The following is a 14,298-nucleotide window of genomic DNA, read 5'->3' on the forward strand; positions in this document are numbered from 1 at the left end:
TAAATTTTTGGGGTTCTATCATCACCATTGGCAGTAGCTCCTAACAGCAGTCTTATAATTAATCTGTGCTTTATGTGGCACCTACACAGTAATCTCAAAGCAACTTCACTACCAAATAAATGCACTTATTCCCTAGTATGAACGAAACACCCATCTTCCTTGATCTGAAATTTGCAATCCTGCGCTTTAACTGAGAAAAAAACCCTACTCAATTTGGGGCGGATTTCTTCTGCGTAGACATGCTTAGTCTTTCCCCGTAGAAAAACCGTTTATTGACTTGATGTAAGGGTGACCGCAAAACAGGAAAAAACTGACTTGCGAAAGGCCAATTTCCCCCCTTTATATTTGTCGAGAAAATTTTAGACAGATCCGAGTATTCGGTCAACTAAGGCTGTAATCCTAATCCCAATTACTGTACCTTGGGAGCAAACCCCGTTGAATTCAATAGGGCACCTACTGGGGAATGGTTATGATTTGCGCACTCTGATATTTTTGGTCTGCCTGGCGTCCCGTAGCGGCCGCTCCAAGACGCGGGAGCCTATTGGCTGCGCCGCTGAGGCAGGCAGCCCCGGCCGAGGCCTCGGTAGCCATGGCGACGGCGAGGCGCTGGGTTTGCGCGGCCTTCTTCTTGCTCCCGTTCGGCGCGGGACTGTCGGGAGGCCAGGGCTTCTTCCTCCCGCTGCACCGGCCCCAGGGCTGCGGTGGGACGCAGTACTTTGACATCGCCAGCCTGAGTTGCGGGCAGTGCGGGGCCTCGCAGAGGAAAAGCTCTCGGGGTGAGGCGAGCTGGGCGAGCGCGGCTTACAGGCGAAATCCCTAGGAAGGGCCGCCTGGCGAGGAGCCAGCGCCTCGGGAGGGCTCCTTCCCCCGCTTGTATCAAAGCCTCATTTCTTCCCACTTCAGTCATACTCCCGAGTACATCAGCCGACCCATTGAAATCCATGGCGTTCCCATTGATTTGAATGGGCCTTCTGCGGGTATGGCTAACGTTGCGTATTGCCCTATGTCTCCCTCCCTCTAATGTTTCAGTTCAAATGCAGCTACAACGAAGAAATCGTTAAAGGCCAAGCGAAATAAACAGCTAGGGTCCAACCCCCAAAATATCCAAACATCTTATGTAGTTACAACAGAATGCAACTGTGTATGAAGTGGGTCTGTGGGGGTTTTCCTCGACGGGTGAAGTGATGGGATTTATTCCAGGGCAGTTGATAAAGCATTTTAGAGAAGTGATGCCTCTCTACAGAGAAGGCTTTTTCATGAATGCCTATTGGTCTTGGTTTTGAACATGTAAGGAGGGCCTTTCCTGCCATCTTCGCAAGAGCTAAAGAACTCTGAGCTCAAGAATTTGTTTTGAGAATCACGGCTGATTTTGCTATCCTTTGACAGAAAAATCCACGCATCATGACCCCAATCTTTATTCATTTCATCAGTCCCATTAGGATGGGGGGAGAAAAAGTTTGTTGTTGCCATTGTAAAACTGTTGGGAGTACAAAAAAACCCAAGTGATCTACTAGTAGACCCTGATATGACACCATGCTGTAAGGTGTGACTGCTTCTGTCACTCCCTGGTGTATTGTTATTTATATAGCATTGTCAGTGTGCATTATTAGGTTGAAAGAGTGACTGGTCCAGGGTCAGTCAGTAAGTTTCACAGCTGACAATAGGCTTTGAATGCAAGTTTCCCCAAGCATAGTCCATTACTAGCTATCAAACCACACAAAAGTGCCAATGGAGATGCGGGCTTTTAGGATATATTTCAGAGAGGTAACCTTGATAGAGCAAATTGGATTTCAGTTTGTAGCAACTGAAATAACAAGTTATTGTGTTTGTTTCAGGTACATCATGCGCTTGTCTACCAGGATTCAAGTTAGTTTCTGATAATGGTGGATCTTCTATAACTTGTGAAAAATGTCCAGAAAGCACGGTAAATGTTATACTTGCAATAAAATCTAAACAGTTTTTACTGCAAACAATGTATAGATGTACTATATAGTTATAATGCAGTGAGATTTAAAATATTTTAATATGTGTTTTTTTTAGAGTGGAGTTACTCAAGATGGATGGGACTGCATTACTTGTCCTAAAGGCTTAACTAGTGAAGGAAAATGTAAATGCCCTGTTAATGAGATATTGGGTAAGAATTCTATGAAGTTGTTCATTGTGTTAAAATATTTGATTTCTCCAGCAGAGGAAGCAGTACTGAATATTTTTGTGGGTTGGACCTAATATTTTAAGTCCATGAATGGAAAGAGCTTCAATACATGGAAAGAGAGTTGCACACCAAGGCTGTGTATACACCATACATTTAAAGTACATTATGTCCCCAAAAGAATCATGGGAACTGTAGTTTACCCATCACCAAGTTACAGTTCTCAGCACCCTTAACAAACTATAGTTCTCAAGATTCAGGATGCGGAAAGTCATATGCTTAAAATGTATGATTCATACACAGGCTCAGAAAGGGTCTTTCTATTCATGGGATGAAAAGATTGGATATAATACTATATGTTTGATTTCTGTCTTAAGAAAGTAATAAAAATATATTAGTCTTTTCACCCACCCAATATCAAATACTATGCTGCATTTGAGGAAGGTAGTTTTTGCAGCTATTCTACTATGGGCTTCTTAACTAACATCAAGAGGTCAATAAGACAGTAACAGAATGATAATAACAGAGACAAAAAATGAACATATAAACTTATTAACTTGCTTTATATTGTCAGATGATTTGTCTGTCTAACTTGGCATTGTCTCCTCTGACTAGCTTTACAAGACTTGAGTTGAGGTCTTTCCCTGCTACCTTAGATGCTTTAATTCAGGAGTGAGGAACAGGATCCAGTCAGTAGGCTAGATCCTGACCTCTCCCCCGCCCGTGGGTCATTTTGACAGGTTTCTATAGCATTAAGAGACCCATCCATGTGTAAAAAGCACTTCCAAGTAGCTGGTTTTCTAATTGCATCAATCCCTTATGTCACATGGAGTTTCACTCCAGAGAGTTCCAAAAGAGTTTGGAATGATTTTTCAGTATCCGCCAGAGCCTATGGAAGGAAGAGCAGTCCTAGAAGGCCCCAGCATATGTGCAGAACACTGCAAAGCCCTTTGGATCACAGTAAAGTTTTAAATTTGTGGCGTGTGCATTAGGCAACTGAATGTTCTAACTTTTTTCTGAAACATTGCATTTGTACACGGTTAAGCACATATAGATATTATATGAACCTATATGCCATGTTACTATATGTGTTCATATTCTCTTTTTATTTAGTGGAAAGAGACACCAATGGTGCATTGTTGGCAGATGCATTATGTGTTCAATGTGATGGGAAAGGGAAGTCATTTGCTACTTCAAATGCATTAAATAACATGTAAGTATTCTTTTTGTTGAAGACTTGCTTTGGAAGAAGGGGTTGTTGATTTATTCTTTTATTCATGCACAAATATACAAAACTGGAAATGCAATTGATACAAATTTGCAAAAAGTTGCAGGATTACGGTTGTATGCAGTGCTTTTTTTCTAAAAAAATGTTTAGGGGTACTCTCATTTTCCTACTCATATTGAAATACTGCCCCTCAATGATGCCAAACTTAGATTCACAAAATGTTTAGGGGAATGCATTCCCCCAGAAAAAAAAGGCTGGTTGTATGCAATATTACCTAAGTAACATTCCATGCGTGCAGTCTTACCCTCATCTCCCCATGCACCACAAAATCCATTTCACAGAGCCCACCAACCCTTTCGGAGCAGACTTTGAAGGGGGCTGCAGGGGAGAGGAGGAGGAAGTTCCGTTGTGCAAGTAGAACGCTGCTCTGTGAGCTGAACAGCATTGCATACAACCTATAATTTCAAACTTTCTGAAGCGGTCCCAGGTTTAAAAGAAAAATGGAATCAGATCAGATACATTTTCAGCTTTATAAGTCATAGTTTAACTAAATGTCAAGTCTGTGTGGTTTGTCCTTCTTCCTCCTTCTAACATATGTTAGCTTTGGTGCTCCAGTCTTTATCTCCTTATAGCAGTTTCCTGCAATATTTTTAGATTTAGGACCCGCCTTTAACACAAGCAGCTTCTTAGTTTTTTAACCATATATTTCCGTGCTAGTGTTACCCACTTTAGGCTGGGTTGCAATCCAGTAGTGGGTTCCTATTCATTGGTTGAAGACCAATGCTTTAAAGCACAGTTCCCCATTACAGCTGAAATGGGGAACCTCAGCTTTATGTCAGGTTTCTAAAAAGGATTTAAACTTGGTTAGTGAGCTGATAGAATTGAGTGCTGTGCTATGACAAATGTTCTAGCTGCACAAGCATTTTACCTGTACACTATTTCAGGGGTTCTCTTGAGGGACCCCCAACCAGCCAATTTCAGAGGGCACAGTGGGAGGAGAGGGGGGAAAGTCCCATAATGGGGAACTGGCTTGAAGATACCAGAACTGAAGCACTAGAGGAAACCAACGCAAAACTGAAGCAAGGAGGCTCAAACCCAACACTTGTTCTTAGCTTTCTATATTGTAGTTTAGGAAGCTGGCAGTGATATGTCCAAAAAGATCCATTTTCAAGAAATTACTGATAGCATGCAAAAGGAAGCTGATTCTGGAATATAAGGGCAGTAGTTTTTCTGTATAGGTGGAAGAGAAAGTTCAACTCAACGTCCTCCTAAACATGTACATCATTGAAAAAACCTCAGTATGTTTTTGCTACTTTTTCAGTGCTGAAAAATATGTGTAAACCTATAGCTGCCACTTGAAGATATTTCTATGAGGAGAACAAGACATTATAGAAAATGCTAGGTATCAGTCAAAAATAGCATTCCCACATCTATGCCACATCTCATCTGTAGCATCAGGTGAAACTCACTGAGGGAAATCAATACATCATTCTGCTAGTTTACCCAGCAGCAGCCTCCAATGCTTATGAAGCTAGCATGAGAAAATCTATAGTGTGATCACATTACATCACATAGTGAGTTTCATAAGATATAATGGGAGGAACAAGACACAGTGATATCATTTTTTGCAGCATTTTTGTCTTCCATAACTCTACTTATCTCTCACAAGCATATCTGAGTTGGATACTCTGAACTGTTAGATATGTGCACCTGATAGAACAAATGGTACAGTCTGCTTTTCACAAATGCGGCAAGTCTGTTCTCTGGTGTTGCCTGTGTGATGTTATTTCATTATAAAGGATTACTAAACTATAAGGTATGAAATGCCTTCAAGAAATGCCTTCACATTCTATTTTTATCTTTTTAGGTGTATAAGATGTGAACCAACATTCATCAGTGTAAACAAGTCATGTAGCTGTTCTGAGCCCAATATTTTAGTAAGTATAATAGGACATCTTTGGGAGAAGGAAAGGCTAAGGAAATAACCCCTACACAAATCTGGAGTGGAGTCCCTAAGACAGTTGGATGGTGTCTTGTATGCCTCCTTCCTGCAACTCCTGCAGCCAGGTTGGTGCCACATGCATTGCTCTGCTTTCCTTTGGACCACATAAACGAGGTCAAGCGGGGGTCTTGTTTTCTGGGCAGCCCAGGACCTCACTGCTCAGGCGTGCACCCCAGGTGAGGTCACTGGTGCTGCTAACACAGCAAAAACAATGCAAGAGGCAGCAGTTAAGAGTTACCAGTCTCTGCAGCTACAGTGGACAGTTTGATTCTGCAGTGATTTGACTTTGCTCTCAGAGGTGTGCTGCCTTGTTCCTTGAGACAGATGCCAACAAAATAATAGGACAGTATGTAGGAGAAGCAGTATGAGTTATATCCCACAGTGGAAGGTTTGCTCATGTAAGCTACCTTCCCTGTCATCACATCCCAGGTCCCCTGACCCTCAAAAGGTGCTATGTCACGGTACTGCAGTAAGGGAAGGACACAGAAAAGGCCCATTGTGCAAGTGGGATTCTGCTCGCCTAACTGGATTCATGCCTCTTTCCATTTGTGACAAAGCTATTCTAATTCTAAGCCTCTGTCTTTAAAAGTAGATATTTACATAATTTGATTTTTTTAAAAAATATCTTTTCAGACAGGAGGTTTATGCTTCAGGAGTACTGGGAATTACCCCCCAAAGGGAATTGCAACAGTACGCTTTGGAAAGCTAGTAAGTCAATAATAATAATCATTTTGTTTGCATGCTGCCACAGAGTGTTTGCAGACATTCAAGGTGACACATTTACACTTAAAACGAGCACACACACACGTCCAGCAACAATAGAAATAAATCAATCAATGCAAAAATATAAGTACATCATAGATATAAGAGCATAAGACTAAACCTTCATGGAGGAGTCGCGCACAAGAGCATTCTCCCTCCTGTGGTTTCCAGCAGCTGATTTTCAGAAGCATTACTGCATTCCAGATGTATCCACACTATGTTAGTATGAAGAACAATTCAATAAAACAATTTATATCAAAACAGCAATATGAAATGCAATAAATAAATAATCAAGTTTATATATTATTCCAAAAATTGGTTAATCTAACAATATAATTCATTGCATTAAGCAAACAATTGTTTTTTATTCATCATTTATCCCCCTTTTATTGTGCTCCTTATCTAATAGATACCTGTTTTGTGTTGTAAAACATATATGAGAGCCAGTGTGGTGTAGTGGTTAGAATGTCAGACTAGGACCGGCAAGACCAGGGTTTAAATGCACACATTATCTCTAAAGCTCACTGGGTGACATTGGGCCAGTCACTGCCTCTCAGCCTAACCTACCACACAGGGTTACTGTGGGATTAAGTGAGGAGGGGGAGAACCAGTGCTTTTTTTCAGGGGGTACTCAAGGGTACGCTGTACCAGCACCTGGTGGGTATGTTGGGGGAGTGTTAAAAATGTGGCACTTACTGTAACAACTTCATGGTGAGTACCGGCACTAGGGGAAAAGGCACTGGGGAGAAGCATGTACAACACTGAGCTCCTTTGATATAAATGCAATAAAATAAATTGGATATAAATGCAATAAAATAAATAATACAACTCCTAGAAATATTTACAGAAGTACCTACCACCCACTAGCAGCATATTACTCCAAAAGCAGAATAAAGTTTCTGGTATCTACAACAGTTCAATCCTCCCACAACAACAGTAGCATTAAAAAGAGAGCACAAGCCTCTATGAGGTGAGGGCCTGCTCTTCTACCTTGAACCAAAACAATTTGCTGTAACCAGTTTGACTTTCTGGTCTTATTTATAGGGCATCACCTTGATATCAGCATGGTTTTCAAAAAACCTACAAGCGTCAGCAGCGGCTTGCTGGGTAAGCTTTGAAGGTTTTTCCTCTTTCAACAGGATTATTGATAAGTATTACTAATACACATAGTTTATTATTTTGGGATTCCATGGATAATCTGTGTATTGAAACCTGGCTGCAGTTTTCCCTGGTGCTTTGAAACAGTGTAAAAGTGTAAAATGTGCTGCAGAATGCCTCTTTCCAGTGTTACTTAAAACTTCTCAAAGCATTAAAAAAAATACCTTAGAGCCAGAAATGGTATTCTAAGATGATATTTTCAGTGTTAAAATATCTTTACAATCTTGTAATCATTGTCATTGGCTTATCTCTTTGCAGCTGTACTCCAACCTTACATCTTGCCAAACACTTGGAAATATGTGTGTGATGAACATGAATAGTTTGAGCTCTGCCAGCACAGATGCATGTGGTCTTTTTCAGTATGTTTTTGCAAATACTGCTGGACTTGGTACTGTTCATTCCATATCATTTTGGTATGTGGCATTTGCTATTCATTTATAGATAGATAGATAGATAGATAGATAGATAGATAGATAGATAGATATTCTAGAAATTAATAGTTGTAACAAACATCATATAACTGTTTGCAGGAGACAGAACCTTCCATGGCTATACTATGGTGACCAGCCAGGATTAGCATCACAGGTTCTTGACACAACCCAGTTTCCTGCTAGTTTCACTTTTAAAGGAACAAACAAAGTAAGTTACCATTTCTTTTATAAAAATACTTTGAGTCAGGTTTATTCTTCGTGTGATTCAGTAATGATGGGATTGCACAGGTTGCCAGTTTTCCTCCGAATTTTAATGCGTTCCTTGTAATTGAGGCTGCAGCCCTCTACTCCAGGAGTAGGGAACGTGCAGACGAAACAGAGAAAGAAAGATCTGGGCCTCTGGCCAGAAAATATTCCCCACCTCTGCTCTACTCCAGGGGTGATTAACTACATTGGTCTAGATGACTGGATCATTCCTTAGCAAAAGGACTTGCATTTGGCACGATATACATTTGGTGCCAAATGCAAGCCCCACAGAGATTGGTTCTGCTCCACTGAGGCTAGCGTTCAGCACTAAATTTGAACAGTGGCAAATGCAAGTCCAGTTGCTAAGCAACAGTAAAAAGCACATGTGTATGCTTCTGATTGTTCCTTGGCAGCCACAACTTTACCTACTCGCACATGGCATCAGGTGAGCAATAGGTGGTCATGGATGGCTCCAAATGACTGGCCTAGTGGTCCCAATTTGGCTCATGGGTGAGACATTCCCCACCCGTGCTACACTCATCTGGCAGTAAGTACAATTTAGTTCAGTGAGGCTTAATTCTGAGCAGACATGTAAATGATTGCACTTTTGCAATATAAACTACTTTAAGTATCAGTCATAAAATCAGAAAGATGGTGGGGCAATATACATGAAGTGACCAAAATGTTTGTAATTTCAGCTCTAATGTTTTAGAGAGTTTGATTCTACGTTACACTGGCATACCTGCTAGGTTTGATTTCCTTGACTGTTTTCCCAGCCAAACCGATCTTTTACTTTAACCAAATAAGTTGAATTCTCTTCAAGCCCTTTATTACTGAGTTTATGCACAGCAGCTCAGCTGGTAGTTGACAGGAAGCAGGGCTTGCAGACAAGTTGATAACCAACTGATGGTTATATGTTGTATATAACTGTAATGTAACTCTGAAATGATGGTTAATTTCTAGACCAAACAAGTAGCATGTACTCCATATTATTTGTTTTGCTGAAGCAGTTTTATTATACACTTTAGGAACATCTTGGGGTCTGGTTTATTATACAAAATTCAGCTTTCATTTCATTGATAAGTTTTTGTTAAAATATGGACTTTGTTCCCCACAATAGTTTGAGAACAACAAACTAACTTTTCACACTTGCATGGTATTGTGCGTATTATATAATGCAGCTACCTGGTAAAGCAGGAGATTTAAATTTGATATCTAAATTTCTTTGGCAAAATTATAGAGGAAGAAGTGAAATGCTAATGATATTTTAGTTTTGTTTCATGTGTGCTGTAAGAAATGTCTAAAATATAAAACCTGTTTTTAAAGGCACTTTTATCTTCATTTACAGAATATAAAATTGCAGTTTATTGCTGCTTCATATGATGCAGGGGGAAATTTTCTTAAATGGCAGTATTTAGAAGGTGGTGTTTTGCAGGTAAGCTTGTGTTTGTTATTTATGATACATCATGGATTAAATTTAGAGCCGTGAACCAAATGAGGGAAAGAATGAACACATCAGTTTAGAGCATCTAGTATTTAGTATATCTCTTTTTTTCTATGGCCTCACAGTTTGTAAATATGTTGGTCAGCAAAGAGGGGGGAAATGGCTCAGTCCAATGTGTGCATGGTTCTAATGAACATGCAGAGATCCAACTAAGCTGGATCTGGCTTGTTACTTCAATGTCAGGAGAAACTTTGTGTACATAGACTCTGCTATTGAAGTGAATTTGACAGTTCATGCTCATACAGAGTTTTGAATATGCATTGGAGCCCCATGTGCTGCCCAGAGCCACTGAATAGAGGGCACTTTGATTATTAATCATCATTTTTTTCATTCTCTGCAAGTGTTCTGTTCACGTTTTACACATCCTGGTTGACTTTTATTCATCAGTTACATATTAAGTTAGCAGAGGGAGCTGAGGTGACTAAGGCTATTTCTTTTTTCCCATCCACATATGGCATAGTTCCACCTGCCTGTCCTGAGAGATTATTTCTGAAATGTTTGAAAGCTTAATTTGCTTTGGTGGAATGTGAAAGAAGCAAAGTTGGCTTTTAAAGGACCAGCTACTGTCACAATATTTATTATGTTACTTTTAAAGCTTATGTTTACCTTTTATTTAAAAGTGATAAATGCAGCAGTTTGTGTTTTGTGTTTTTTTGAGGGGGTAGTAGGTATGTGAAGAATGCACTAAAATATGCCAAATGTTTGATTATTATATTATTTTAAACTGCAGCTTTGCCCAGATACGCTAACTAAACTGAATGCTGCTTACATTTTTGGGACAACTTATCAACAAAAAGTAAGAGTAATTTAAAACAATATTAAATACAGTGGTACCTTGGGTTACATACGCTTCAGGTTACATATGCTTCAGGTTACATACGCTTCAGATTACACTCTGCTAACCCAGAAATAGTGCTTCAGGTTAAGAACTTTGCTTCAGGATAAGAACAGAAATCGGGCTCCGGCGGCGCGGCAGCAGCAGGAAGCCCCATTAGCTAAAGTGGTGCTTCAGGTTAAGAACAGTTTCAGGTTAAGAACGGACCTCCGGAACGAATTAAGTACTTAACCTGAGGTACCACTGTATGTTCATGCAAACTGGAGAAGGTGCAGAAAAGGACAACCAAAAAGATTGGGGGCGGGTGCCATTCCCCTGCAAGGAAAAGTTACAGTACTAGAGCTTTAAATGAAAAACAATGCAGGTAGGGGTAGGAGGAACATGATCAAGGCTCATGAAAGAATGCACTGTATCGAGAAAGTAGATAGAAGTTTTTTCTCTTTCTCTCATATACTAGAATCATGGGTCACCTAATGAAGTTGAATGTTGGGAAATTCCAGACAGGTAAAAAGAAAGTACTTCACAGAGCCCAGAGTGAAACTATTAAATGCGTTACTGCGAGATATAGTGATGGCTCCCAACCTGGAAAACTTTAAAAGGGGATTAGGCAAATTCATTGAGAAGGCGGCTTTTAGTGATTACTAGTTAGGATGGCTATATCATACCTCCAGGCTCAGAGGCAGTTTTTCTGTGAATACTGGTTGCTGGGGAATAAAAGCAACAGAGGGCTATTTACCCTCAAGCCCAGCTTGTGGGCACCTCATGGAAATCTGGTTGGCCACTGTGGGAAACAATATACTGCCCTAGTTAAATCATCGGTTTAACCCAGCAGCGCTGCTCTTGCATTCTCAAGAGGAGAAATGCAGCTACTTTTCAAGTCTGATACTCTGCTCTGCAACATAAATTTTGATGCAGATTGAATCGTTTCTCTGTACGGTCACTAGAAAGTAATTGCACGTCTATACTTTTCATTCTGTGAAAGGGTAGAATTTATTAAGAATTCCAGGGGACCAATTTGCAGCTTCTGAGTTTTTCAGGGATTTTATTGGAACAGTGAAGATACATATTTTATTCTAGTTCATTTTACCTTTGTGCTCTTTTTCTACAGTGTACAATATCGGTTTCCAAAATTTTAAAGGATTATTCTAATCCTATATTTTATGATGTGTTCCTTGAATATTATGATGAAGAAGATGGACAACAGTACCTTTGGGCAGTGCCAGTGTTAAACTTAAATCTTCAGTATAATGAAATGTTTGTGAACCGAGGTAAGAACATTCAGGCTCTAGTTTCAGTGAGTTTAGATTATATACATTCTGTTACATGCAATAATTCTAGTTTTTTGGCAACGTATTGTTTCACTGTGTCTATAATTATATTTGTGATGTAATATCACACAAGTCTTTTGTAAAGCGTCACCTTGTTTGAACATAATGTGGCAAAGTCACAAACTTTTTTTCTCCCGAGGACTGCTGTTCATTGTAATGCATGTTGACAATTGGTGGTACCAGAGCCAAGCGACATTCTTTGTTGCTCCCCATAATCTTACAAAAGGAAGTGTGGTGGTGGTGATCTAACGAGAGAGAGAGTGAGTGCTGGGTGGCAATAATCTTAACTTTAGTATTACATGAAGAAGCCTCAGGTTGCCCTCTCTTCCAGTGCAGCACTGAAAATAAGCTTTCACTTATGATTTCAGTTAATTGCAATTTACTGTTGCACGTGACTCTCAACTATTTTTTTAAAGAAGCCAGCTTCATGAACCACTGCTTTAGATTGATAGTTTCAGTAAAGCTTAGTTAAAACTAACCACAGTTTGTCCAATTTTCTCATGGCCTCAGCAGAAGAGGGATGGGGGGGAGGCACACAATTCTGAGGCTCATTCACGTAACACTACACCATAGTTTAGTGTTATGTCCAAACAAGTTCATTGACTTCAAGGAGAATTTGAAATGTAGTTTATATGAGGAGGCTGTTGATTTTGAAATGAGAGTCAGAATTTTGATAGATCATTCTTATTATAGCTTTCCCTGTTGAATTAGAAGCATGACATAGTAAACCTGCATCTGAAAACAAGGAAATGTTCATTTCTCTCTGAATATTTACTTGCCCTAGTTTATTTACTACTTATCATTTTCACATGTTAATTTTTTAAAAGCATATTTCATTATTTCTTCATTACACCGCTACTGTTCTATATTTAAGTTTTTTGCTTTGAAAATTAATTTTACATTTTTTTTAAAAAAAGGTAGCAATATGAACAATTGGCTTTTGACGCGTCGAATGTTTTTGGTGGATACTTTAAGTGGACAAGAAAATGACTTAGGAAACCAGCCAAGAATAATCAGAATTGCTAGTGAAATAACAATAAGGTGAGATCACATGACAAGATACTACCAGCTATAGCTTCCCAATTATAAATTTGACATTACCATGATTCACTTATAATTTACTTGTTATCATTATTTACCTTATTTGTTGTGAGAAAACATTTAATAAATTTTGCAAGGCACTTAGCATACTAACAGTACAATCCTGATTGTGTTGGCTCAGAACTAATGTGCTTTTAAAATTTAATGGGATCTTGCCTCTTTGGGAATGGAAGACAATTTAAAAGGAAAACCTATTCTGTATATATGGTTCGCTGCAGAAAATTAACAGTTCTTTTACTGTAAGGCAGACTAAAATTAATTTAATTTTTGACCTTGCGTATGCACATCGCAGTTGATTATTATAACCATTGTTAAAATAAAGTTTTATTGATCAGAGAGCTCGGTTTTTGTTTAGTGTCTAACTTCTTATCACCTTTTATTTCCTTGTTAACATTGTGTTGTGTATATTTCTGCAGTATTCGTCTTGTGCCTAACACTCAGAGAGGAGCCATTTATCCCCCTCTGATTACAATTGCGTACAGTGATGTTCTGGTTCAGAACCCCAGTGCTGAGAATGTGGTGGTGAGTTCCTATGTAGCTCCAGCAATTACTTGAATTTCCCTGACATCATTCAACAGTAACTCAGTCAATCAATGAAAAATGGTATAGGTGAGGTACGTAATGCCAAGGAATCGAATAATGAACACTATTTACAAATTAGCAAAAATAATAGGGCCTTAACGGTACAGATTTCACATTTTAAATTAACAGCAAAATCGGGCATGTTTTTAAAAGTGTCAGAATATACTGAATAAAAATAAGTCCTTCCTTCTTGTACCCTGCCTGCCTGATGACTGTCCAAAAGGCAGAAAATCCATCTATGAAGATTCTTCAGCTTTGTTCAGACTTATTGGGGAAGAAATGGTTCTGATGAACAAGTAATAGTTTCTGCTTTCCCCATGTGTGTAGCTGTGTTGGAGACAACATTTCTCTGAATACCACTTGCTGGGAACCACAGGTGAAGAGAGTGCTGTTATGCTCAGGTCCTGTATTTGGGCTTCCCATGAGCATCTGATTAGCCTGTGAGGACCAGTTGCATGACTACATTTGGCCTGATTCAGGAGGTTTTTCTTACATTCTCATGTGTATGGTCCTGGTCCTCTCCTCCTCTTACTTCTTGGTTCCTAAATAGGGCTGCATCTGGAATTTCCCGGACATAGCTGGGATTCATCCTTCAAAAATGGCGTCTGGGTGGAATTTTCAAAAATCGCTTGAAATGTCCAGGGAAACCCAGTTGTATGGCAGCCCATATTGTGTGTATTTTTGGTTTTTTTATTTCCCCCCAAATAGCTTAAAAACTTAACTTTGCCAAAAAAGTAATAAAAGCTCAGCCTTATAATTGCAACCAGCAGTTACTCATTGCAGGAGCAGTGGTTGCTAGATAGGCTTGAGCAGTGGTGTCGCATGTCTCCAGCTACACCCTGGTTCACTGCTACCTGTGGCTGCCTCTACCAAACAGCCCAAAGCTTTCCTGGGTCTTGACGACATCATCTTTAGGTATCGTGGCGTCATAAACACACAGAGACCACAAGGCTTTATGAACCAAATTTAAAA

General features: G+C 39.6%; 1 protein-coding gene across 4 annotated transcripts in view; it reads left to right on the forward strand.

Annotated features, from left to right (window-relative positions):
• Window positions 1-14,298, forward strand: part of TMEM67 (transmembrane protein 67) — a gene marked incomplete at its 5' end in the record, with an annotated part of 32,078 nt that overhangs the window by 499 nt on the left and 17,281 nt on the right. For 2 of the 4 annotated variants that reach the window (XR_014550383.1, XM_083623242.1), the window contains 13 exons: window positions 1,836-1,924; window positions 2,041-2,134; window positions 3,263-3,362; window positions 5,245-5,314; window positions 6,013-6,087; window positions 7,186-7,248; window positions 7,558-7,712; window positions 7,830-7,938; window positions 9,325-9,411; window positions 10,211-10,276; window positions 11,424-11,583; window positions 12,561-12,684; window positions 13,161-13,266. Coding sequence is in view for 2 of the 4 variants with exons in the window: in XM_083623242.1 (XP_083479368.1) it covers window positions 1,836-1,924; window positions 2,041-2,134; window positions 3,263-3,362; window positions 5,245-5,314; window positions 6,013-6,087; window positions 7,186-7,248; window positions 7,558-7,712; window positions 7,830-7,938; window positions 9,325-9,411; window positions 10,211-10,276; window positions 11,424-11,583; window positions 12,561-12,684; window positions 13,161-13,266 (1,298 nt within the window). Of the gene's footprint in view, window positions 1-555; window positions 777-1,835; window positions 1,925-2,040; window positions 2,135-3,262; window positions 3,363-5,244; window positions 5,315-6,012; window positions 6,088-7,185; window positions 7,249-7,557; window positions 7,713-7,829; window positions 7,939-9,324; window positions 9,412-10,210; window positions 10,277-11,423; window positions 11,584-12,560; window positions 12,685-13,160; window positions 13,267-14,298 lie in introns of those variants that run through there. The other 2 variants (XM_083623243.1, XR_014550384.1) reach the window with 2 other exon arrangements.

This window comes from Podarcis filfolensis, assembly GCF_964270895.1.
Source record: "Podarcis filfolensis genome assembly, chromosome: 7".
NCBI classification, from domain to species: Eukaryota; Metazoa; Chordata; class Lepidosauria; order Squamata; family Lacertidae; genus Podarcis; species Podarcis filfolensis.